A 27,173-nucleotide genomic window follows, 5' to 3' on the forward strand; every position below is an offset into this window, starting at 1 on the left:
CTCTCCTCACAGAGCAGGTGCTCTAGCCCCCACCATCTTGGTGACCTCCCCTAAATTTCATCCATAGGGGGATTGAGTTTTTAACTTAAATGTATGGCTACCTTTATATTATATTTCTTTGTAATGGAAAAAGATGATACATTTATTTCTGTGTCACTTACCTTTACATCGAAAACATACACTTTGCTAGGTAGCACTAGGAATTTTCTTAAATCCCCTTTCAGTAATCTCTTACCAGTAATTCAAACCTTAATTTTAAGCTTACCACTTGTTTGTGGTACTTCCTATAAAACTGTATGCATCAGACATCTAGTTTTTTCCCCCCTTATTCTCAAGAGCTTTTGCAATAGAGTTGAGAAACTGCTTTTTAAAAAGCCCAGCTGCATAAACAACATGAATGTGGTTGGCAAGCAAAAGCCAGGGCTTTAAGAATTATACTTCCTCTCCTAAATGTTTTTAAAATGTATGGTTTTACTCCTAAAACTTCTTACAAATAAAAAAATTACAGTAAGCTTCACTTAAAGAGTGTTTCTTCCATGTGTTTCTGTGAAGGACAAGCACCTGCCCTGAGGGTTTGTGATGCTGTCTCTTTTGGGTAATTTCAATGTAGCTTTTTAAATTCATTTGATGTTATTCTGAACAATTTGTGTGCATATATGGGAGGCTTTGATCCTGAAAAGAAATATGGGGTAGACACCCAGGTGGAAATTCCAGTAGGTATTGACTTGGAAAAAGAAAAGGCATCAGGCATACAGTTCAATTAGGCTGTACTTTTAATGATTGACATATCTGGAAAGTGTCAGGTAATACCTCATTCAGTATAGAGGATGATCTTGTGAACAGTGGCCACAACTCTCATATTTTTTCACTGGTGCTGAAGAGAGGATTTCTCTCCCCTCCTCAAAATCCACATCATTAACCTGCCATCTTCCTCTGATGCATTTCTTCTTACAGTACCTAGGATGACAAAGGCTGGGGTTCATGGGGTTAGGTACTAGAGCCAGCACTGGTTTGAAATGTCTGGATTCAGTAATGATAGTATTTGTTTTTATTTGTTATTACTTAAGAGCTATAGAAGATATAGTGCTCTTAAGTAGTGATCAATAGAAAGCTGAGTCAGAAATTAAGAGTCTTCATTACTAATAGTAAATTTGTTAACATACATCAGAGAAAAGAGCTTGTGGAGGCAGGAGAAGGATGTGTGTGTTTCTGTTAGGCTCCTAGCTCCAATTTTCATAAATAATAAGTAGTCTGAACCAAAATGTTGCAGAGCATATTACTTTTTATTTCACATTCCTAAAGGGGCCGTTTGTCCTTCCTGAAGGTGTAGAATCCACAAATTTAAAATTCAGACTTCACTTAGGCATTTAACATGCAAAATTTGTTTCACCCAAACAATTTATTTAAATCCTTGAGTGTCCAAAATTTTAGAAAGAATTGTTGAATCACTATATAAATAAATCATAATCATATTTTTTTCATCCTAACGCTGATTTTTATTACATCTACAATGAACTATGTCTTTCTATGAACAATGGCTATCTATTCATAGTGGAGGTCTTAAGATTTGAGAATAAAGTTGCTATAGCATATTATTAAAACAGTAAATTGACAGACAGGGAAAGTATTTTGCCATGATGCAAGAGCTAAAATTAAAATGTTTTAAAGACATATTATATGTATTTCTGGGTTGACACAAGAAATGATGACACAAGAAATGAAATACATCAAAACATACCAAGACTTAATTATGAGTGTCAGAGAGCCACAGTGCTACTGAGGTAGTCTTTAAAAATATTTTTGTGAGTGTTTGCAAGTGTAAACATCAGGATTTAAAAAATAGAAATGTAAAGTGGTGGAGATCTCAAAAAACAAATTTAGAAAATTAAGTTTTTACCTTTGAACTGGATTCCTGGGGTTTTGTTTTCCATATTTTGTACTGTTGACCAGCTCCTTCCCCTTAGGAGCAAAATTATGTTGGCTAGACACAAACTCATCATTTGCCTACAGTTTGCTAATGATAGATATAACTGGATATTTTGTACTTGATGTGAACAATATCAATGAACCCTTACAATGGAAGAAGGCTCTGAGGAGATCTCTGAGGAGATCCCGTGAATCTCAGGGAATAACATAAGGAGGGACTGACCATGGGTGTTGCAAAGAAAGCTGAACTTGCCTGGACACAAATGGGACTGGAAGCTACATCTGCTGAGTGCATCAGTCAGCTGTGTAAACGTTCATCCCTCAGTTAATCAAGAGTGCAAAATATATTCCTGAGTTAGCCAGAGCAGCGTGGGTAGTGTTATGTGTGGGGGCAGTGTATATGTGGCTCAGCCCCACACTGAGTATAAAAACCAGCCAAAGAACTTTGAAGAGAGCAAGAGTCTTGAGCTGGGTTGAACTTGTGCATTTCTTTCTGGGGTCTGTGGACACCCAATGTCACTACAGTAAGCATGTAATAGAGACTGGTAATCACAGTTGTCCTGTGATTCAGCTACATGTTCCTATTGCTGTACTCTGCTAGATGTAATTTGTACTTATATGGTGATTAAAGTACATTGCTGCATCACTGTGCTAAATCAAAATTCCATGTAACTTCTAATAACTTAAAGTAAGTAAACTTTGTATTAAGCATTAAACCCTACATATGTGGAATATCTGAAAAAGGCTAATCAAAGAGTATTGGACTTTGCCAATTGGGTACCACATTTTACAAAGTAATAAAGTAACCATAATGAAAGAATAAAATACTTCTACAATCTCAGAAAGTAATTGCTGCAGTCAAATTATTTTTTTTTTCTTCAAATTATTTTTTTATCTTCAAATTATTTATTTTTTTTTACAGGTTCCATCTATTTCTTTCAAGAATCAATAAAATTCAATTACAGGAACTGCTATAAAATCTTCCACAAATGGTTAGTGCAGCCTGGATACAGGAGCACTATCCTGACTGCAATAAGAAGCACAACAAATGAGCAGGTCTTGAGCAGATTAACAACTAGTGACATACTACTGCATATGCAAAAAAATTGCCGTTAAAAAGGCCACAACTGCCATATTATAACAGATAATTTAGCATCCTACATTTATCCTGAAGCAGAAAAGGTTGTGGGTAGCTCATATAGAATGGTTAGAGCAAAACGGGAAGCCAGTTCTAGTCCTGGGGAGCGTACAGAGTGGTAAGGAGGAGCGGAGCATGGCGTGACCTCCATGGGAGCCTGCAGTTGCTGCTTTGCATGGAGCAGCTGACTGGGGCAGTTTTCCTGGATCCAATGAGTTTCTGCCTGTGCAGGAGTTGTTTGGACAGAGGAAACTTGGATTCTTGCACCTCTTTGAGGCATTTTCTTGCTTTCAGTTTGCTTGTTAGCATGAGGTAGGAGCCGCTGTCCCTCCAAGGCCAGGTGGAGCTGTGAGCAGGAGCACTGTCCTGGTAAGGGATGCACAGCGCCTGCCTGTCTGCCAGCTGCAGAGCTGCCACCTTGCACAGCAACGCAACAAACCTCTGCAACATGACAGCTCCTGGTTGTTCAGGCATCAGCAGAAAACGGGCCTGAAGTTCAGCTCTAGAATAGGTCACCTGAATTGAAGTATCTGTGTGTGCACCAGATGGTGGAGCTCCACTACAGTCAGCTCCATTACAGTCAGCAGAGCCCAGCTGTGAGGTACTTAGCACAGCAGCCTGAAGAGAGACATCTAGTGCCATTTGAGATGCAGGAGGGAACCCAAGACTTCTGCATGAGACTGTCAGATATGACACAGGACTGATGAGATCTCTCTGAACTTCAAACAACATTAGATATCTATATGTGGGCAACTGAAATAATCCCAAGGTGTCTACCTCAGTGTAAGCTAGCTGCTGTGTAGGCTTTAGTGAGTGTATTGACTTCATTGTTTATAATGAGAGTTTAGACACACAGCATCTAGGAAGGTACCCAAATTTAGTTCCTTTAATCTACAGCTGAATCTTACGTTGGAGCTCAGTGAATACAGAAGAAAGGTACCACTGCTCAGCAGCTCCCAGTGTGGCCAAGCTCATGCAGGTGCTGTCCTGCAAGCTGTCTTGTGCCATAGGCAGACAGAAAGGCGGCAGTCCACGGTGCCCTTTGCCTCTGTATGACCTAGTTGTCCACAGGGTCTGCAGGGACTCATTCAAATGAGAGCCATTGCCTCTTGGAAACATGTTTATATGTTTCTTGCTTCTGGCACCGGACCCTGCTGAACACCTCTGAGCACCCCAGTTGTATCTTTTTGCCAGGAAATGGCACAGGGATGCTGCTGTTTAATACAAAAAGGGCTCAGGTTGGTGTAACACCCCTCGACATCCCAGCTGAAGACCTGCTTGTGGAAACCATTCTCAGTTGTCTTTGAGCCCCTTCTTGTAACAGATGGAGTCCCACTTGGACAGGCAGGGTCAGAGTGTGTATTTTTAACTACTCTGGGACTCCATTTACCCAGCTGCACAATGGGCCTCAGAATACCGTCCTTCTTCCCAGAGGAAGCTGATCTAAATGTGATGGTGTAGCCCTAGGCACTGGAGACGTTCCACTTGAAATACAACTTGTGGTAAGAAACATTGACAAATGGACCCATTGACTTTTGTTTATTTGTCTTAAGTGAAGTGTCTGCTGTTTCAGGGTCACAGAGCATTCACCATATTCACTATATAGTGCTATTTTGGGCACCAAACACAGAGTGTAAATCAAAACATGACACCTTTCAATTATTTGTGGTAGCAAAATGTATGTTGAAACCATATTGTTGACACGATTCTTGTTTTCAAATAATTAGTACCTAAATGCTGCTTTAAGGCACTTAATTTCTTCTCACCACATCTCCCATCCCTCTTTATCCATTTTTCCTTGGGGGGAAAACCGGCATGATTGTTCCAGTCTCTGCTGTGCCTGTGAAAATTACCATCAGTCCAGCTAACTTTACCCACACCCACAAGATGCCAGAACTGCAGAAATTTTGCAGTGCTTGTTGAAATCTTACTATTCAGCAGTTTTGTGGGTTTCAATGCTTTTAAAATTTAAATTTCCATGCTTGTTTGTTTGCACTGGGGTCAGCACAAGGTCTATGAACCACTGCTGACTGCTTTTGTCTTAATTTGCATCTCTCTTCACAGTGGCATCACTTGAGCCTGAGCCATAGATTTTATATCTTACATTGCTCAACACTGGTAGGCTTTGACATTGTCATTTATCATTGCCAACTTTAAAAACCTCAGTTGCTTGATGCTTTAAAGTCAATATATTAAGGTAATAGACTGCAACTTCAGAAGTCTGTACTTAGTTCCCATCTCTATCAAGGCTTTTTGTCTCCCCTCAAAAAAACCCCACACTGTCTGTGATGCTGTTTCAGAAAAAGGGGGAATACTGCTCATTTTCACTGGCCCTTTTATGTGCTTGTTTGCAGTCCTTCACTAGTGTTTCTTCAGTTTGTGTACAGAGGACATAAAATTCTATGCCTCAATATAGGCTTCTAGCCACTGGTGTAATATAAATAGCAATAAAATGTGCAAGAAAACTTATTGGATCGTGTATATTTACATGGCCAGGACTCCCAAAGGAATCAACTGAATGTGCAGAAAACACGATTTAGCCATAGTCCACTCTCAGATGGCCCATTACACACAGCCTTTCAGAAATCAATTTCTATTTTAGCATTTTGATTTACTCCCTGTTACAAAATAGTTACAGACTCCCTGCCTTTCCTCTCTTTGTATGTTTTTCTACTCACTTGAAGAATCTGTTCAAAACAGTGGACTGCCTTTTCACTTGTTGACTTCATTGTCTTATAATAGCAAAAGGTGTAGCTTTATGCATCTCTTCTTACACAAACCTAATAAAGGCTGCCTGTTTCAGTTTTTTGTATAATTCCTTTGTCCAGTTTTTCAAATATTCCTTGGAAATGCCTCAGGACAGCTCTGTAAAGGGTACCAAAGGGACATTTTTGGAAAGAATTTTCATTGTGAACTCCAAAGGACTTCAGAGCATCTGTGTAACAAAAAAATCACAGATTAGAAAGTGAAAAATCATTCTTCCCTACCTAATCTATCATTCTCTTCATGCAAGACAATTCTATTTGCTACTGCTTTGAGTACTGCAGCTTAAACGTTTTGAAGAACTGGGCTCCACACCTCCTTGGAGCATTGTTCAATAGGCTAACACTGTTTTTTAATTTTACTCCTGTGCCTAGCTAAATAATTTTTTTCTGTTCTACATTTATATCATTCAAATATTGTCTCTGATTACTTGGTTTCACCTTTAATTACCAGTTAGCTAAACTGTATTTATTAGGGTAACCCTGAAACCACTTAGGAATAATTTGTGATCATTCTCTCATAAAGTGTGATAGACTGATGAAGTTTTTGCAGTAATAGTTGGTTAGGAAATTGATTTGTCCTATTTCAGAAGCAAGGATTCCAATTCCAGAGCTGAGAAAGAGTAGTAGTATAAGGGCCTGACACAGAATGAAAAACTTTTAGTTAAGTCTGGCACAGGGCAGTGATATACAAATAGTGGTATACAATTGCTCTCCCTTAGGTACAAGAAAGCTAATTTCAGGGAATTTGGAATTCACAGGAATGTTACCTGTGGAGTTTTAAGCTATTAATTTTACTCATAGATTTCTGAGATATGTCTGGTACTATTCTGCAGAGTAGTGACAGTCACAGCTTCATGCTGTCAAGAAAGTTTTCCTTACAGCCATGAAAACCATGACAAGGCAGCATCACTGCTCCTAAGCTCCACACAAAGCAAGCAAAATTCACTGTAAACTCTACTTACTGCATAACTGAGTACTCCAACATTAGTGATAGTAGTGCTGCAAATATCAATACAGAATTGTTGGAAGGAAAGAAATAAGACATATACATAATCTGGCAGTCTGCATTAGCAAGGAGTGTAGCACAGTGAGAACATCAGCAATATGGATTCAGCCCTCGTCCTGAAGTGCTTTAGTGGAGACCACTTCTTAAGAAGGTGGGATAATTAACAGTCCTTATGCCACCATTGCTGAATAAAAAGGTCTCAGCACTGGTGATGGGCAACGTAAAGGAGAATATACAAACTGTTTGAACAGATGTTGTCTGTCCCTAATTGATGTAACCATATTTAGGACTGGCTGAGATGGCCAATGAGGTAGAAATAGCCTACATAACAAATTCCTCTCAGCTTTATTTGCTTTTGTTGTTTGTCATCATAAGACAGAAGGCTAATATTGTTTAACAAATTGAGCTTCTACACATTCAGCTTCACTGACTTTTTTCCTTTTCCTGTTTTGTAAACAAGGCAACTTCCATGGCAGGGTAGTGTATTCCAGAAAGCGTGTACCAGTGTCTACCAGAAAGCTGCCTGAGGTTTTCCATACAGGAACAGCCTCCATGAAAGAGGAAGGTGGATTCAGCAGAAACAGCACCTCCCCTTGGACCAATGCTTGTGGGCATGTGATATGATGCAAGTCTTTACAGCAGCTGAGATTGGAGTGACCCTGGGGAGACAGAAATAATCTTTAAGCTTTGAAGTTTAATAATGTCCATGCCTGTCATAATGCCAGATTTATTCTATTCTCCACCTCGTAAGTCAAAATCACATATTTCTGTCATTCTAGACACACAGATTCATTGCCTACCTGTAGCTGGTAGATTGCCTCTTTCAGAGTAGTAGCTGTCTCATCGATCTATGGCTGTGCTCCACTCATAAAGTAAATTAAATTAATGTTTTTTGAGGAAGATAAATTGTATGAACTAGTCACTTTACATGACCTGATTTACTACTAATATAAAACATTTAAATATGGAAAACTATTTCCTGATATTTAGCATTTTTGGTTTTGAGTACATCTCAAGCAGTAAATTATTCTGAAAGACAGATAGGAAGTCACTTTAATGATCTCTGAAGTAAAATTTGTGTTAATGCTTTAGAGTTATAGTTCTTTACAGAAACAAGGATATGTAATATCCTATTGTATACTCTATAATGTTATTTCTTATCAGCCAAGGCACCACTTATTAAGAACTGAAGTGTGTATGATCTATTCCAACTGTTAAAAATAGCCATTGAACTAGTGTAGCTACTGAAAAGTTGCAGAATCAATTTAAAAAAATCATGAAGCTTGTTGTATGTTTTTATTTTTTATCAAATTCTAGAAAGGCAATTTTTCTAGCAGAGAAAATTATTGCAAAGCCTTTGCCAGTTATTGCCAGTGTAAGTTACTGCAGAATAATCAAAAAGCGTGGTTTGTTTCTGCCCATTTCTTCCCACAACCTATGTAAATATTCAGAGACCGTGTTTATATGAGGATACGGTTGCAGAGCCCTCAGTGGGACAACAGATGCCTAAACCACAGTGTTGGGGAGGAGAGAAAAAGTAGCCATCTAAGCATGTTTACTTTCAGTGACAAGGAAGTTCTAACTTGTACCTAAGTGGTGACTCACTGGGTTGAGACTATAAAAGTAAAGGTGAACTGCTCCCTAAAACATCAGATTTTCAGACTTCAGAAATCCAACATGATGCAATCAAGACTTTCAGCTGTCTTCTTTTTCTTGTTGGGTTTGTCATTTTGCCTGACAATCCCTATTCCCCTTGAAGATAGCCATGAATTCACAGAGAAAGACCTTCAGTTTGCAGAGGTACTGTATAAAATAATTCATTTGCATGTTTTATACATAGTAAGTAGTGTAGTTACAACTGTTTGGAAACTAGGCTTATTACTTCTTTTCCCCTTCTTAGCGCTATCTCAGGACTCACTATGATCTCCGTCCGAATCCTGCTGGCATAATGAGGAAGAGTGCCAACTCAGTGGCATCTAAACTTCGAGAAATGCAAGCTTTTTTTGGCTTGGAGGTGACAGGCAAATTAGATGAAGAAACATATGAGCTGATGCAGAAACCAAGATGCGGTGTCCCAGATGTGGGGGAATATAACTTTTTCCCTAGAAAACTCAAATGGTCAAAAACTAATTTGACATACAGGTAAATGCATGGCATTTTGAATGTTTTTACTGTTATTACCTTCTTTCCAGGTATCTTGTCCAATGGGTTGCCCAGTATATGAGGTTGATGGGAGAAGGATGCATTTGAGTTAGACAAAACTCATGTTGCAGTTTAAAATCCTTACAGTGCCACTTTTGGAAAGGTCCCCCAAGCCCACCTTACAGCCCAAGGAAGTAAATACAATTTTTTTCCATTGCGCTTTGCCATGGAGGAAAGCTGGTGTGGTGTAAGCTGGTAACTCCTCATCTGGCCTCCATGTAGACACCCTGGGCACATCCATGGTGCCAAATGAAAGAAGGGTGGGGACTAAGATCATGCACCTCACTACTGATCTTCACAGCGCTTAATCTCTAGGTCACTCAGCTCTGCTTTGGACCTGGTTTAGTGTCTGCTTCACATAGGTCTTGTCCTGGACAAAGAAGCATGGATGCAAACCAGTCTGTTCAATGTGGCTGTGAGAGCAGGGATTGATCCTTGCCCCTCTTCCTTTTCACAGTCCAGATGTAGATATCTGTGCTTGGTCAGACAAATCTCTGTACCATGACCTCAGAAAGTTGACCTTGGGAAGCTATGGTGCTGAAAGGTCACATGGTAGCTCCTTCTCCCTTAATACCGCAAGGTCGTCAACAGGGGGTTTTGACCAGCTGTAACCTGAGTTTCTTTAGCAGATTCCAAATATGAAATCATTGAATTCTATTCAATATCTGGTGATAAATATTACTTTAATATGGATTATTCTAGCCTATAAAAAGCTCTTTGGATCATGTTTTTCTCCTCCAGGAAGTGAGAATTATGAGATATTTTATATGGCATAAAAAAAGTTTGAAGTTACTGATATGATTTGACTTAATAAAGAATATATCTGCCATTTTCTGTATCTTCTGGTGCATATAAAACCAATTACAGAAAGCTGTTGGATTATTTCAGACATCTCTGAATGATTTTAATGAAAATGGTTATTTTTATTTTTTGAATACTGTATGCAGCTGCCAAGCTCTTTGTTTTTAGATAAGAACATAAGAAAAAAGCAAAAAATTTTAATGAGGTGTACCGTCAGATAAAAGTGTATTACACATTTTCTTCGATTCACACAATTTAACTGGAGATATTAATCTGTTTGATAGAATTATGAATTACACTTCAGATCTGAGGCGTGCTGAAGTAGACAGAGCTTTCAAAAAAGCATTCAAAGTTTGGTCGGATGTGACACCACTTAACTTCACCAGAATACGAAGTGGTGTAGCTGATATCATGATCTCCTTTGGCACTAAAGGTAACGGAGAACCAGTTATTTTTACCTTATAGTTATATTGCTGCCAATAAAATGGGATAGTTGATTTAATTGTTTTAAATGTTGTTTTATAGAACATGGTGACTTTTACCCCTTTGATGGACCCTCTGGATTACTGGCTCATGCTTTTCCCCCTGGTCCAGACTATGGAGGAGATGCCCATTTTGATGATGATGAAGTTTGGTCAGATGATTCCAGAGGTAACAGAAGTTCCTGAGATTATTTGAAATGGTGATAGATGGACAATTTTGTCCTGTTTGATATCTATAAACAGTTTGGTTTGCCTGTTTACTCTTCATTCATCATTATGCTCACTGTCCACTCATAGGAAGCTGGGTTTAACTGCCAATCATAAATACAAGTACAGCATATGCATAGCATAAATTTTAGGATATACACCTCCTAAGTGAAGTGATTAAAAAAATGCCACCAACAAGGTATTTTGTCATCTTGGCCTTTCACTGAGCTCAAGGGCAGCTAGTTCTGATCACAGACTGATGGGAATTACCTTACTGAAGCCTATAGAAAACACATATACTTCACTTAGCTGCAAATTGTCTACTTGCATTTAAAGTCTTCACCTTCCTATTCAGGACAGAGCTTTAACAGAACAAAACACTATTTTTTTTCAGCACTGTGTTATTTCACCCTCCTGGCATTAAAGCTAATTTCTGCAATATTGAAAACAATATGGACTCTCTACTGAAGGTGAATTTCTGACAAAAAATGTTCTTGATTTCAGTAAGGCAAAGACTTCACCCTAGAGCTTTCCAATATTACTAAGAAATTTCAAGAAATCTAGATCTTAGATTTAGACTAGACTTAGAAAAACATTGTCAAATAAGATTTAGGTTGAACACCAACTATGAGATACTCAATAGATTAGGCCCTTATTAAAACAAAACACATGGTATTTTGAAAAAGCCAAGCAATTATACATAATGTTTCCCTTTATCCAGTTGTCTCCTTTATTGTCCCATGTGTTAAAGCACAATGTTAAGGTTAGTTGATTAGTCCAAGTCCACTTTGGTGATACAAGGAGCTATACATTTACTTTCACTGTGGTTTGTTGTAGGCTATAACTTGTTTCTTGTTGCTGCCCATGAATTTGGTCATTCACTGGGTCTTGAACACTCTAGAGACCCTGGAGCCCTGATGTTTCCAATTTACACATACACTGGAAAAACTGGTTTTGTGCTTCCTGATGATGATGTGCAAGGGATCCAAGAGCTCTATGGTAAGTCTGTATAATATATAATATATATTTCCCACATCATTATAACCTGTTAAAGATGCACTGCACAGTTACTAAAGAGCTGCAGATGTTCAATAGCAACAGTCATGACTGATTAAGACCGATTCACTGGACTCTTGACAACCAGACTTCAGGAACAGTAGATGCTTAGGTCTAATAGTTCAGAGAAAAAAAAAAGGAAGTAACACTGCAGAGGTTGGTCACTGTTCAGTCTCGTTTGGTGGTGGGCAGTGGGGGGCAGAGTCTTGACAGTTTTTGGCCTGCCTCAAAAGAGAAGGTAAAACAGAGTCTGAAGGGAGAAACAGAAATACTCATGTTTCATCATGGAAAGAACAAAACTTTTGGAGGACCTTCAAAACTTGGGATAAAGAAAGCAAGTCCATTTAAAATCTTTGCAGCACAGCTGAACTGCAGAATGTATTTGGCTAAAGAAGAGAAAGAGTGAACAGACTTTCTCCAGTACAAATGGTTTGCCCATTATGCTTGTACTTATCATGCTGTTTGGGAACTCTTCCATGTCCTATTCAATGACATGATCCACAGAAAAGAAATGAATGTTGTCAAACTTAGATCATATTAAATGATTCCAGGTGCTGGAGACAAAGATCCCAACCCAAAACATCCCAAAACACCAGAGAAATGTGATGCAGATTTATCTCTTGATGCAATAACAGAACTTCGTGGAGAAATGCTGATCTTCAAGGACAGGTAAAGAGACTGCTATATACGATATACGTATAGTGGGTACTGGATAAAATTTGAGCAAGCGAAAACACCATTTCAATTTTTTATTAAAGATTTGAGTAAACATAAATTTAAAAAATCAGAAATCAGTATAGATGCCTCTAAGAAACTACATCATATATCTTTTTAGACAGGATTTATAATACAATTACAGACTTCACTGCCCAGTAATATGAAGTGAAGATGGTATGGCTGAAGACTGACACTGTTTTTACACATTTTTCATTTCACAGAGCTTCCTTCAACATGCACAAAACTACTAACATTTATTTGAATGAAGTTGTACTACATTCAGAAGTCTTACATGAGACAGCAGTGTTTCTCTTATTCTGAATGGAAAAAAGATTCAAGTTTGTTGTTGTTTGAGATGATCACTATTTGAAATGACAGATATGGTCTGCAGCTAGGTGACTATGAGGAAAGGAAAAGTCTACAAGGGGCTTTATGTATTGAAAATTCTATGTTATGAAAAAAAATAACTCTCCATTAACTAATTTTTAATATAGCACATCAAAGATATTGCTATTCTGTAGTATGATAAGAAACATAAAATACATTTTCTTTTTCTGAACTAGGTTTTTCTGGCGACTGCACCCTCAGATGGTTGAGGCAGAATTGGTGTTACTTAAGTCCTTTTGGCCAGAGCTTCCAAATAAAATAGATGCAGCTTATGAAAACCCCATCAAAGATCTTGTGTTCGTGTTTAAGGGTGAGTTTTCAATTTTGGTGTTGGCAGAAAAATATACATATTTAATCAAGCTCAGTAAGTGATGTAAAGGTAATCAGTAGAAGAACAAAACATCCTACCTTCCTTGCTTAAACTCCCCACCCTCTGTTGGTTTCACCCCATGCAAATCTATACAATTGTCAGTGAATTAGGAGATGTACAATTAAGCTCAGATGCCTAGGGACATAGCTAGCATAAATAGTTTAATAACTGCTGTGTATGTGACCTAAGAATGTTAGTTGTATGAAAACAGGAAACATGGCATCCTCATTTTATTCTGCTTTCAAAGCTAAGCCTTTAAAAAAGACTCATGCATACTTTGTTCTTATTTTTAGGAAAGAAAGTCTGGGCTTTGAATGGCTATGACATAGTTGAAGACTTTCCTAAAAAGATATATGAAATGGGGTTCCCGAAAGAAATGAAAAGAATAGATGCAGCTGTCCATATTAAAGACACTGGCAAGACTCTCTTTTTTACTGGAAATAAGTACTGGAGGTAAGCTGGAGACAGATTGGTGTGTCTCTAGTCATAACCTGCCCAGAAGTATCAAAAGATCAGCAGGTTGTTTCAAACCAGGCACTTGAGTGTGGCTCACGTTTCCAGTCTGTGGTTTTCATTGGTGCTACAGCTGTGTGTAGTATGTCATAAAGGTGTATGCAAGATTTTTATAAACATATGGGCACAGCCTTTAAAAGCTGAAAGAGTGAAAGAAAGGAGAGGATAATAAAGTGCCCTAATCCATAAGAGTTTGTAATATGGTCATGTCTCCTAGACAAAATTCCCACCTTGCTTCCTTGAGTTGCTTGTGTGACACCAAATGGTACCAGTGCTGAGAGAGTAAGAAATCTATCCCACCCTAGGATGGCTGTTTTTTGTTGTCCATGATTGGGACTTCAGCCAGGTCTGATGCATAATTAAAACTTTACCATCCCTTTGCAGTATCTCTGTGCCAAGCAACCTCAGGATAGGCTAGTAGTCCCAATACATTCAGGTACAATAATCTCCATATAATAAGTACCTTATAGATCAGTTCTGAAAATGTAGCTTTATTAGTTTTGCGGTTTTTGAGCTTGTGCTTCTGGTAGAAGAGTGCCCTGGTTATTGCCCTGAGTTTCATTATTGCACTAGACATAAAGTACCTAAAGGCTGTTGGCTACTTCTGATGTGTAACTTCAAAGCATGTAAAGGGCACAGACCAAACTCCCAGGCAGTTTAAATCCTCTGAATTTTTATTTTCGTTTGTGTTTATTGTAGTTATGATGAAGAGGCGGAGGTTATGGAAGCAGGCTACCCCAGGCTGATAGAGGAAGAATTCGCAGGAATTGGTGATAGAGTGGATGCAGTCTATGAAAGAAATGGTACATAATCTGATAATGAAACTGTATTACAATTAGCTGTCATTGAAACTTGAGATTAATGTCCTGTGGGAAATTCTGCCATTTGTAATTTTGATTTTTTTCACATCAACACTTCGGTTCTCAACTGAATCAGCTTTCTGATCTAAATTACCCTCTGGCCTAGGTGCCCTTATAAACTATGTCCATACATATCTGAGGAGCCTAAAAAGACCTGCCTCCTTGCTTAGGGAACCTAATGTGATATGCTTAATCTAGAAGTATTATAATGTGTCCGTTCCTTCAAATGGAGCCCATTTCTATCCAACTCTTCAAGGAGTGTTTCCAAGTCAGAGTCTTAAATATTAACAGGTGAACCCTGTATTTTCCTAAGCAAGTGCTATATAGTAATAAAATGCAGAGCTTGACACTAGATTAAAATATCAGTTATTTTAAAACACCAATCCAGGTCTGGCAAATGGAATAAGGACCTTTCAAAATTTAGCTCAGCATTCTAAATACTTAAATATTGCATTTAAAAGAGTTATTAAAAAAATGAAAACAAATAGGATAATTTTCATTTGAAGGATAATTTTAATGTGACAACACAGTTTTCTCAGGGTTAATTAATTTTAACTTTGCTTTTCCTTAGGTTATCTCTACTTCTTCAATGGACCACTGCAGTTTGAGTACAGCATCTGGAGCAAAAGAATTGTCCGTGTCCTGCATACTAACTCTATATTTTGGTGCTAATTACAGCTGAGTGCCATGTCATAGGCTGCAGAGCAGCTTGTAGTACATGGAAATAATAATATGGGCATATAGATTTATTAGAGGACAGCAAGGTTCTGTGAACAAGCACTGGCTACCTACCACCAAATGTATACTGTATATATGGAACGATATAGCTGCATGTCAGTCTGGAACTGAATTAACTTAATAGGAAAGAAGAAAAGGAATTATTAGCATTTCAAGGGGCATTACACCATTTAAAGTTTGTCTAGTATTAAAGTGAGATGCTGCATACATCCTACATGATCATGAGCACTATTAATTCCTAGTAATCTGAGTATGTCTAGCATCTTTCAAGGATCTCCTAGCATGTCCCAAGAAATAGACCTGATAAACCCAGGAGTGTTATATTTTTAAACTAACCCTTCATCTCTTTGTGAAATACCTGTTAACATACTGGGAATTCAGATGTGTAACGAATGAGTCAGGATTGCATGGTGACTCCCTGAGCAGGATAACACCAGGCTGCAACACTGAAGTTAGAGAATTCAAAGGTATTTGAATGTATCCCCATTTGAATGGGAAGGTCCCCCTGGAAACGGATGCCCATGCCATCTTTGGAACAAGCAAAAGGTATAGAAGCAGTGAGGTGTCATTCTGAAGCAGACAGAAAAGCAGGAAAAGGGAAGAGTATTCCCTGCAGAAATCATCAGCCTGTATGAAACTGGGGAAACCAGAAGGAAGTAGCAACAAGAGAATCATGCAGGTTGAAACCTTGAATGAAGCAACATCTGGTAACAAAGCCCATGTTTTCAGCTGGTGTAAACTGAAGTAGTTCAAGTGACATTTATAGAGGTTATGCCTAGCTGTGCAAGCAGAGAACCTGAACATCCAAATCAAAATATTCAACAGAATACCTTTTTTTATGTTGGTCACTCTTTTAATATCTATATCAATTGTTTCAGTACCATGTAAGTTTTGGGTTGTTTTTTTTTTTTTTAAATCAATGCAAATGAGGTGGGACTATGGTTGTTTTTCAGTTTAAAAAGATAATATTAAATAAACTGGTGGAATAAAATGACATTTGAAATTTCTTATGTTAAAATTTCTTACACTGCATGTCATAAAAGCAAGACAGAGCTATTGCATAAAAGAAATCAGGAACCTGTGCATTTTATTCATTAAAATTTTCATCTCTATTTAAAAATCTGTTTTGCTTTTTTTTCCCTCTGAGAAAATGAATTTTATAGGAAAGAGAGGAGGAGAGAAAAACAGAAAGAGAGGAAAAAAGGAAAGACCCTTCAAATCTGCAGAATAAGAACTAAGTTGGAATTATTCCTTATCATTAGAGAAAGTATGAGAAATTATTAAGAAATACTGTGAAATTCAGTTCCACATTAATTTGAGTGCTTAACATTAATAACTAATTGAAACTACACTGTCCTCTTCTGCCTGCTCAAAACCAACCTGTAAGTCAGTCAATCAGCCAGGCTTGCCAAGCAAAGCCCATCAACAATGAATACCTTTAAATAGGCATAAATTGCCAGGCTTACCCACCAATGGGCTAGATGAGTTTAATTCTGTAATTTAGGTGACATACACAGTCAGTCATGGTAACCTAACAGATTTAGTGGTCTCTTCAGACTGTAAAACTGTGAATTAATGAATTCCAGACCTTAATATGCTTAAAAGAAATGCAAGGAAATAGAGCTGAAAAAAACCCTTTACAAATGGAAAAACTTAAAGTGGACTAAAATCAAAGTTCTGTTATATGATATAAGATTGATAAAACTGTTAGGGAAAAACTTAGTGCAATTCTCTATGCCTAATAAACAGGAGTTGGTTCATTTATATATAGAAATAATTTTTGACAGACATGGTGTGCCTGAAAAAATAATGCTTGATATTAGGCTGCAGTTTAGCTTAATTACTCTGCAGTGAAATAAGGGTCTGGACATATAACCCTAGTCCTCATTATTCTCAGCATAAAGACTTGGTGGAAAATTGTGTGAAAATACTAGACTCTCCCATAAAGGCTAGTCGTTGAGTCTAAGTGCTCTGAATTTCAGAGATCTGACCTGAGCTTCACTGGAGCAGGGAATGCAAAGGTGGACAGGGATGCAAGGAAATGTCAATGAATATCTTTCATATCTACACAAATTTCTGTTAATATTGAACATTTGGCAGGGGAAAAAGGTACTGCCTAGGAAGCTGGATCTTCAAGAGGCTTCAGCATGATCATATCCAGCTGCTCCCCAGCCCAAACAGTCAGATTCCTGTTTGCTGCTCGGCTGACTGGAAGCAGCCTTCGGCATGAGTCCAAGCTCATGCGTCTGCATCCCCAGTGAGAGACGTGTGCTGGTCTGTGGTTAGCTCTTCCTCAGCTGAGGAAAGTACCAGACTGTCAGTTCCTGGCATTTCGTTAAGAAAAAATGGAAAACAAAAAGCTTGTGCTGCGGAAGTGGAAGGCTGAGGTCAGAACCAGAGGGGCCCTGATGCTGCCATCAGCCAGAAAGGAAAACTCTCCACAGGAACCGGTGCCCTGGGACCCACTGCCATCTCATGAGAATGACATTGCATGAGCGCCTGGTGGGTACCCAGGTGGGATATTGCCCAAGACCATCAAGTATTGAAAAGAAATGAGTGCTTTTCCTGGGACAGAGACTGAACTGACTGATTTCCCTGAGATGTCATGAGTGAGGAAAGGACCATGAGAGGCTGAGACAGCTGTGTCCCACGATGTAATATAAGGAGAACTAATAACTTCCCACCAGATTGCTAGTTTTTATGTGGAACTACGCAAATCCACCTAATAATACATGAATTGTTGTTAATGAATATGTCTTTTATATCCATTTTAATCTCTACTAAGAATGATCATTTGGAGAAGGAGAAAAGCTAAGACAGGAAAAGGAATCTGTCAGATGGTCCTTGGGACTAGTTTCTGTGCTGGTTACATGATCCTGAACAAGTAGGACTTAGAAGATGCAAATACATATTCCAAGAGAGAAAGAAGTGAGCAAACATCATTTAAACTTTCCAAAGTGAGAAATTAGACACCTGTCCTCTAAATTCATTAATACATTGGAAAGGCAACAAACACTGTAAGAGGTACTGTGAGCTACATGAGATTTACTAGTAACTGAGAAACTGGAGAAGAAATTCAATCTTATCATGAAAATGCTTTTTTTCTCAGCATAATCTTCAGAAACCTGCTCTGAGGACACTAGATGGCAGTGACAGCTTTGCTCCTTAGAGGATCTGCACAGAACCAAAAATGATATGATGGGTAAGGAAGCTGCAGCCAATTATAGAAAATTCTTGCATTTGATGAAGATATAAAAACCCCAACACTAATAAGTAGAATTTAATGACTACATTCTTCTGAAGTGTGACTCTCTGAGGAACAAGTTAGGATATTAAAATGTTTAGGAAACTTCTTCTAGATATGTTCACTGTCAGGGCCACTAATTTTTGAGTCTATTGATAGCCCTTTTCTCAACATCAGTGCAATACACTTAAAACAATATACTCCGTGGATAGTCCTAGGAATAATGCAATCCCTTAGTTTCACTTCATTCATTGGAAAATTATACACACACACATACATAGACATATTCCAACTCCTCGGGAACATGAGAGCCTTTCAGGATACAACTTGATTCCTGAAAAAACAACACTGCAGAATATAGAAATAAGGCAAAAGCAGAGAAAAACGTCAGCTGCAAAGAACCCAAGTAAAACAGTACAAATATAATCAAAAGTGTCTGAAATATCAAGCATATGATCACATCTGCTTGGAAGAACTAAGGACAATTTCTAAGCCTTTCACAGTTCATTCTGAGCTAGTATTTCCAAGCTTGTGAGTATTTTGCAGATGAGGGATATGGTCTTCATCTTTGAATTCCTAATACTGCCCAGATCAGTAAGACTACTGAGCATTTTGAGCTTGGCAGAAATTGACTTTCCTATCCTGAAAATACTTTTGAGACTTTCAAACATCTTTACTGATTGCAATAGAAAGAAATAAGAAAATTTGGAAATTTTTAATGGAAAAATATTTGCGCTCTGAGATTGTCTGTAGCCATATTGTCAATCAGCATACTCAGTAGGTCTGTGGGGAGGAATATACTGTTTCAGTTTTTTGCTCAGATTGATCTAAACAAGGGTCTAGATCCTAATCTTCAGTTTTCTAGGTGAAAGAATTGCACATTCACTTATGTTATGGTGAGTTTCTTTCCATCTGTCCTGCTGAAGATGCTTCCTCATTACACAAATACAATTAAAGTGTACTCTTTGGAAAGACTGACTACCCACTAATCAGAAAGCTCATCTGGGATATAGGATCAAGTCCTTCTGTCAATTATGTTTGGTTTTTTTGGTACAAAGTGGGGTGTCTACACACACTGTGAGTCCGCACCAATTTTCAGTTCTGCTGTTTCTGATGAAAAACCTTTCCAGGGAAGACCTCGCCAGTTCTCCCTAACATGGTGCAGACAGTACCAAGCCCACAGAGACTGTGTATGGCCTGGGATCTTCCTCTTTCCTGCCTAACACAGTCTTCATGTGGTTGACACATCCTTTCTAGTCACAGCCTTTTGATTACATTCTGCAGTTTGAACTTCCAGCCAGTGCTGTTCAGGAGTATCTCTGTCATTCACTTCAGCTATGCCCTCAACTTCATACACCGTTATCTCCTGTGCACTGTGCTACAGAAAGTACACTCTGCCCCTGTCTTCCTCATAGAAAATGGATGAGGGATCATATCGCTCTAAGAAAAATCTTTCCAGGCAGCAGAGAACCAGGTATTGCTTTCTTATTTACACGTCATGTAACAGATTTCCTACTGCCATAATAATACAGAATGATGCAGTTCTGTGTGTATCTGAGTGAGCCACTCAAGTTATATCTTTATTTTTTGCATGGACTACACCAGGGTCCTACCACCAGGCAGTAGGAGGCTTATGGAGCAGTGTCCTGAGAATCATGATGTCCATACTGTGTAGCCTCTGCTGGACCTTGCATGATCCTGTTCTGCTCTTCTTGAAAGAGGCAGATGAGCCATTTCCAGGGTCAAGTGTTGCTTTCTCCAGCTCATATGACATTATTATGGTGTTCTGTAAGATCATCATTACAGGGACTGCCACCCTAGGAAGTGAGTAAGAAAAATTCTTTTTTAAATCTGCATGACTTGTGTTGTCTGAATATATTCTTCACAGGAACATAAAATGACGTAGCCCTCTTCAGAACCTGCCACCCTAAGAGGAACCTGTGGGATTCTGTTGCGAACCAGCTGTGTCTGAAGGGTCTGGAGTTCACAGTGTCCTTCCCACTACCTGTTTATCTAACAAACATCCTTTTCAGACTCAGCTTGGGCTCTCTGCTAAGTCATGTCCCCCATTGTGAGCCATCCTGAGGGAGGTAAGTAGTTCAAGCACTGTAAATGCCTGCTACATAAGAATAGCCCTGCACTAACCTAGCAAGCATTAGGGAGGGAGCACATGTGAGTAGGTGTAGTTGGGAGGATGGGTCCATTTTAGGGGGTGCTTTTGCCTGTGCTGTTTGCTGGTGTCCCCTGAGTGGCCCATGCAGACAGTCCACAGTCTCAGGCAGGAAGGACGTGGGCAACTGTAGCTTTGGCTGGTGGGGGGGGTCAGTGCTGTTGGTAGAGGGACCAAGATAATTTAGGTGGACTTGATAGACAACCATGACTTCAGGGTCCCAACAGCCAAAGCATACCATGCATATACATTACATTAACGGTTTCAGACTCTTTCCAGGTGAATCAAGAGATCAAGTCCTTCCTGACCATGGTCCCTGCTCCTGTCGAGGACATGAAGGTGCAGAAAATGCCCCTCCTTAGGGCCAACTGAGAGTTATTAATGTTAAAATAGTATTTAAAATTGTTGATGTTAAAAACAGTTACACTGGTACAGTTTTGTTATTGTCAGGGCTGAAATGAATATGATTTGATGCATGCTTCTTGCATTATGACTACTGATTCAGGGAAGGACTTAGCTCCAGGAGACTTCCCTTCTTCTCCATTCACACTATCCAAAGAATTATATTTCTCCCTATATTTACCACTGGCTATGGCTCTGGGTACTCTTGACATCAGTTGATTCTGGCCTGGGCCTGTAGGGTACCTCAATAAAAGAAGGTATGCAGGCCTGTGAGCAGGTATCACAGAACCCTTGGCACATGCTGTGAAGCCTTGGCTACAGAGTACTGGGGAGGAGAAGATGTCACCACTCACAGGAGCCAATCCTGAGAGGTTTGAAGCCAGATATTTAATCCTCCACAGGCCTCCAGGTTCCGGCAGAGATGTGTCCTGGCCACAGAAAGTTGATAATTCATAAATCGTACCCCAGGTCCACGTTATGTGTTCTTTTGCTATAGCACATGGGTGGATAATGGCAAATAAATCATGCAGAGCTGCATGATGGGGTCAAAGGACATCAGTGGTGCAGAGAAGTCAGGGTAAGAGAGATGCCAGAAAATTTTGGTCATGGGAAGCTGCAAGGACCCGTGGGATAAGATGTGGTGTTTGAGGTCTCCCAAGGCAAACTGCAGTGCGGGTACCTCAGGACAATTAGAAGATGCTTGCAGTGCCATGGAGTGCAGCTTCAACAAGGGACAGCCTGATGAAGTGACTCACCAGGGCAGTGAGGATGTGGCCAGGCAACTGGAATAACTGAGCCTGGTAAAATGCACATGCTCCTCCTAACTACATGTTTTGATCTATTAGTCTTAGTGTATTAGATTAGACCCTGCAGGCAAAAGCCATAAAAGAAAACAATTTTTATGATTCTGACAGACCCTAGACACAAGGTTGGTTTATGCTCCAAAGGAGCCTGTGTCAGAGACTTAGCTGATGGCTCGGCTATCCAGCTGTAGTTTCCAGGAATCACCCAAGGACCCTTTCTGATGGAAAATTTGGGTGTGTCACACTAAAAATTTAGCAGAATGTTTTATTGACAAAATGCTTTGGGAACATTTTGTACTTCCAGCGTGGGAGTTCTGCTCCAAAACAAAGGGAAAGAAGCTCCACTATGATCATTGGTCCAAAAATCAGCTTGCATATGAGAACAGATTTCCAACTGAGGTCAATTCCAAATCAAGAGAAGCAAAAATTAATAAGGCTCTCATAAGTACTGCAGAAGTGTCCTGTCTACAACTCTGTTGGAAACCATAGTGCAAATAACCTTCAGGGAAAATCATGGTGCAAATAAACTTTCTTGGAAATAGAATGCACCCAGCTCTATCTACAATGACACAAAACAGTGAAATGACAGTATAGTAATACAACAAGGAGATACAGAGCTATAACAGAAGAATCAGGTTGTAGTGGAAAATATAAAGCAATTGATAACATCATTTTATTTCCACTTAATTAATTTGTGTAACAATTATGAGCATCTAAAGTGTGAGAACTAAAAAAGAAATAATCAATAAGAAGCCTTGCTAGGTTCTGAACCAAAATTCAGACAAAATAGAAATCTCAACATTGCCTTCACTTGGCTTTAATTCAGGAAGTAATTGCCCAGATAACAGGTGCTTTTCAGACTATGAGGGAGACTTTTTCCTCCCATACAAGCAGTCTTAAGTTTAATAATAACTTGAGAGAAGATGCTAACAACATAAATGCGTTGTTTTGGAAGAGCACCTGGATCTGGTACCATTCAAATGTTTCCACCAAAGGACAGCAGAAGCCCTTTGGCAGCTTTCCGCTGGGTGCTGAAGAGGAAACACACAGCTCACAGTTTCACCTTTGGGAATTTTGTGTGTTATGTTCATGAGACTTAGAGTATGAGTTACACTCTCTGAAACTGTGTCACTTGATGCACAAAGTAAATGTCGGATGTGGGCTCACTGTCCCTGTGTGAGGCTGCACAAGCATCAACTCCAGAGGGAAAATACTTGTTGAAAATTCAGGCTCAAACAAACTGGTACTGTGCATGCAGCCTTAAATAAACACTGGAAATTTTAATTTTTATGGTTCCTTTTTCTCTATTCACAGCTCTCTGCATTGGATTTTTCATGGCATTTGAAGGAATGACTTGTGTCATATTGACACGTGTTTAAAGTGTGAACTTTCTCCTTGGATATAATGATTACAGTTGCAGAACATCAGAATTGCCCAGATGTTCAAACCAGAGGCTGTCTCAGGCTGTCCTATTCCTCTCTATCGTTAATGGAAATGAGGAGTAAACAAAATCCTGTCGTGGAATATTTAAAGAGCTGCTGAATTTTGCATTGTTTTTCTTTAGTTCTTTCTTGCATAGATACAGGTGTTCTTAATGTCCACATTCTCACTTGAATCTCAGAATTAAAATAATACAGTAAACTCCACAGATTTTTTGTGTTCTTTATGAAAGAGTACTTCCCTATCATGTATTTTTAAACTATTGTCCTAATTAACTGAATGTGTCATTGTTCTTATATCGAGAGACAGAATAAATAAGAGCACCTACTTTCTGTAAGTTGCTTGTTTATGTATCTTTAGCAGATCTCTTATTTGTTTTAACTTTAAAACTGATGTTGCAATTTTTTGCCTTTTGATGTGAGCAATATTTTTAATTCTCCTGACAGTTTTGGCAGTCTTTTGTTCTTGCTATCTGCTTTGTAAGACTGCGTGACCAGAACTAGACACAATATCCAGGTCAGACTGAATCAGGTCATTATGTTTCTAGAATTATCATCAGTCTCTTTCTCTATACTTTATGACCTTATTCTTTATAGACAGCTGTGTTGTATGAGGTTTATTTTAACCTCTGTTACCAGAAATACCATCTAATAAGGGAAGACAAGCCAAGCCAACACAAATTTAAGAATTCCTCCAAAATTACAGACAAATAAGCAGAAGCCAAGGACATCATCAGTATTACTTCAGTGATTAGTTATCTGCAATTTACCATTTTCTCTGTGTTTATTGAAGGTCAAAGATTTACGAGCTCAAGATGCATCGCCACTAACTGCCAATACTGAATCACAAAAAAGCCCAGCCATCTTGTTATAATGGACCCACTCAGGACTAAAGTAATAGATATTAGCATTAGAAAAAGACAGAGGGCTTTGTGAAACTATGATTTGTTTTACCTCCTCTGATGTATCTCACTACAGGGCACTTACTTACTGCTTAGATTACTGTGCCAATTTTATGATGCCAGGTTTGAGAGAATGAGTTTAAAAAACAGCCAGAAGGAAAGAAACCCAGCCTGAAAATACACTTCTCAGAAGTAAAGGATTTGGGAAAACAAGCTACTTTATGACAGGGTAGAAGTTTAATGAATGTATGGAATGCAAACTTTGGGGGACAGGATAGGAACAAACTCTGGCAACAGGAAAAGGGGGAAGGTTGTCATTGCCAGTAAATTCCACCAGTGCTGTTATCCTTAAAAGGGAGGAAATAAAAGCAAAGCTCCCACGAGCAAGAAATGTTGAGCCAACTTTGACAAATATGGGAGACCCACAGATTTGATCCTATGCAGAAATACATGGGCAGATTAAATCACGCATCATTGCAGATCGGGCTACAAGGTTACAGAGCTGTAATTCTACCATCCCATCCCACACACCTTACAACAACCGCAGCTATGTAGGTGGCACAGATGTGTTTAGACTTGGAATGGGTAGGCTAAATTTTGGTGAGATGATATAATCAAAACAATTCTCAGTATTATTTCCAGCAATGCAATTTGTTACTGAAAATATTGCACATGTAAAATACCTATTTTTAAAAATATCACAATGTCATAATTAGCCTCATTTCCTCTGTGTTTGGTGATTAAACAACAACATACTGTATGTCTAAGTAGCCAAGACAGAAGCCGCAAGCTTATAAGATATGACAATTACTGTATCATTAATGACTCACATTGAGAATGACCAAAGGGGCTCTCGCTTCTTCTGAAATATTGGGACAGAAACAGAGGCAGGCTTTAGGGACCATGCAACTCAAGGTAAAATGCTTTCTGTTTTGGCACATACATGCTGTTTCTTGTGGATCAGGTAAAAACAGTCTCATACCTCCAACATGGGATGAGTCAATTCCTCCTCCAAAAAGTTTATGCTCCAGGTAGATGTAACACACAGTGAGCTGGCAGGTATAACCGCAGTAGCCTGTAAGCAGAGCTCCAGCCTGGAGCACAAGTCTTATGAGGAGCGGCTGAGGGAACTGGGGCTGTTTAGTCTGGAGAAGAAGAGGCTGAGGGGAGACCTTATCACTCTCTACAACTACCTGAAAGGAGGTTGTAGCGAGGTGGGTGCTGGTCTCTTCTGTCAGGTGGCTGGAGATAGGACAAGAGGAAATGGCGTCAAGTTGAGGCAAGGGAGATTTAGGTTAGATATTAGGAAAAATTTTTTTACTGAGAGGGTTGTCAAACATTGGAATGGGCTGCCCAGGGAAGTGGTCGAGTCACCATCCCTGGAGATATTCAAAAAGCGAGTGGAATTCGCTTCAGAACATGGTTTAGTGGGCATGGTTAATGGTTGGACTCGATGATCTTGAAGGCCTTTTCCAACCTAAATGATTCTATGATTCTAAGTGCAATGGGCAGGGGAGGTGAGGAGGATGGGTAATTATCTCAGCCTGCCTCTGGACTGCCAGGCAGGTCAATGCTGGAACACAGCCCGCTCATATGGTCAGCTGCAATGGGGAAACACTGGAGCGGGTCCTTTGCTGCTCCGTTTCCTTTCTGTGGGGGAGATAGTTTGTGCTTGATTTGATTCCCAGAGGGAACTGAAACATAGCCAGGGACTTGTGAGCTGGGAGTTGCTCCCAAATCCCTTTGCTTAGATGTAGGGAAGATGCGTAAGTGCCCTGGCTTTCTTATAGGTCACATTAAATGGCATGATTTCACTTTGTGTCTTCAAACTTTCATATTAATGGTGCTTGGTAATGGAGCTTTGGTTTTTTAGAGTATGGTCTATACTGGATCTTTTGCTAAGAAAATAGCAGGCTCATATGCAGAGCCAGATAGAGAAAGGGTTTCCAAGCCCGCCTGTTTATTCTGTCAGGACTGTTTTCAGAGTCAGACTGAACTGTTCCTGTTTGAAGTTTCAAAGGAAGAAGAATGAGTTATTTTTATGTAAACAAACATTTTTCATGAACTGGTTTACCAAATCCTGCATTCCTTGTCTCAACAAAAGGAGAGATTTACTGAGACTTGGTGTTAAGTTTGAAATGACGTATCCTTCTGCAAAAAATTTCTAACCCTACTCAACACAAATAATGCCAAGGAAAGCCTTGTAACCCCATGTGTGAGATTAACTAAGAAGCAGCTTTGGGTTGTCGTGTTGTCTTCATTTCTTCCTGTTATGATGATAAGAGAGCAAAGAGCAAACACACAAGTTGGTGGTACAGTGATAATGCCAGAGATGCGCTGTCACAGGCACAGTCACTGTGGTCACTCCTACAGCTTTTAACACAAAAAAAAGTCAAAATTTATTACATTTCTTCAGCATCTGGGACTACGTTTATGTGTCACTTATACAGCTAAGTGTCTTTCAGTGGTCTAGTTGCACATTTGCAAAACTCCCGGCTAACTCTATCAGTCCATAAGGCACCTGATATTTCTGATGTTAGGCATGGCCAGAACTGCATAAGAGGTTAGACATACAACCAGCTTGCAGCATGTTATGAAGCACAGCAGCTGACCTATACATTCTTCAACCTAATTGTCTGTCGTGGTTTAGCCCCAGCTGGAAACTAAGCACCACGCAGCCGCTCACTCACTCCCCTCTCCTGTACAAGTGATGAGCAGGGCAATTGCTCACCACCCGCCGACTGACACCCCGCTAGTCCCTGAAAGATGATTCCCTGCCCCCACTCCCTAGTTCCTATACTAAATGGGACGTCACATGGTATGGAATACCCCGTTGGCCAGTTTGGGTCAGCTGCCCTGGCTGTGTCCTGTGCCAACTTCTTGTGCCCCTCCAGCTTTCTCGCTGGCTGGACATGAGAAGCTGAAAAATCCTTGACTTTAGTCTAAACACTACTTAGCAACAACTGAAAACATCAGTGTTACCAACATTCTTCAGATACGGAACTCAAAACATAGCACTGTACCAGCTACTAGGAAGACAGTTAA

At 39.3% G+C, this 27,173-nt stretch overlaps 1 protein-coding gene across 1 annotated transcript; it reads left to right on the plus strand.

The window, feature by feature from the left end:
* Positions 1-8,461: 8,461 nt before the first annotated feature.
* Positions 8,462-16,236, plus strand: LOC104314244 (collagenase 3). The gene is made up of 10 exons (XM_009913624.2): positions 8,462-8,635; positions 8,736-8,977; positions 10,123-10,271; positions 10,364-10,489; positions 11,365-11,526; positions 12,135-12,252; positions 12,864-12,997; positions 13,351-13,510; positions 14,270-14,373; positions 15,002-16,236. Exons 1-10 carry the CDS (start codon positions 8,513-8,515, stop codon positions 15,100-15,102), a joined length of 1,419 nt encoding a protein of 472 aa, XP_009911926.1. The 5' UTR covers positions 8,462-8,512; the 3' UTR covers positions 15,103-16,236.
* Positions 16,237-27,173: the final 10,937 nt, after the last annotated feature.

This window comes from Haliaeetus albicilla, chromosome 20 (assembly GCF_947461875.1).
Source record: "Haliaeetus albicilla chromosome 20, bHalAlb1.1, whole genome shotgun sequence".
Classification (NCBI taxonomy): domain Eukaryota; kingdom Metazoa; phylum Chordata; class Aves; order Accipitriformes; family Accipitridae; genus Haliaeetus; species Haliaeetus albicilla.

Bases quoted from the DNA above. Each gene is read 5' to 3' on its own strand.
- LOC104314244 (XM_009913624.2), top strand. From the start codon at position 8,513: ATGATGCAATCAAGACTTTCAGCTGTCTTCTTTTTCTTGTTGGGTTTG. The intron at 10,490-11,364 runs GTAACAGAAGTT...GGTTTGTTGTAG, and splicing joins TTGGTCAGATGATTCCAGAG to GCTATAACTTGTTTCTTGTT. The intron at 12,998-13,350 runs GTGAGTTTTCAA...TCTTATTTTTAG, and splicing joins TCTTGTGTTCGTGTTTAAGG to GAAAGAAAGTCTGGGCTTTG.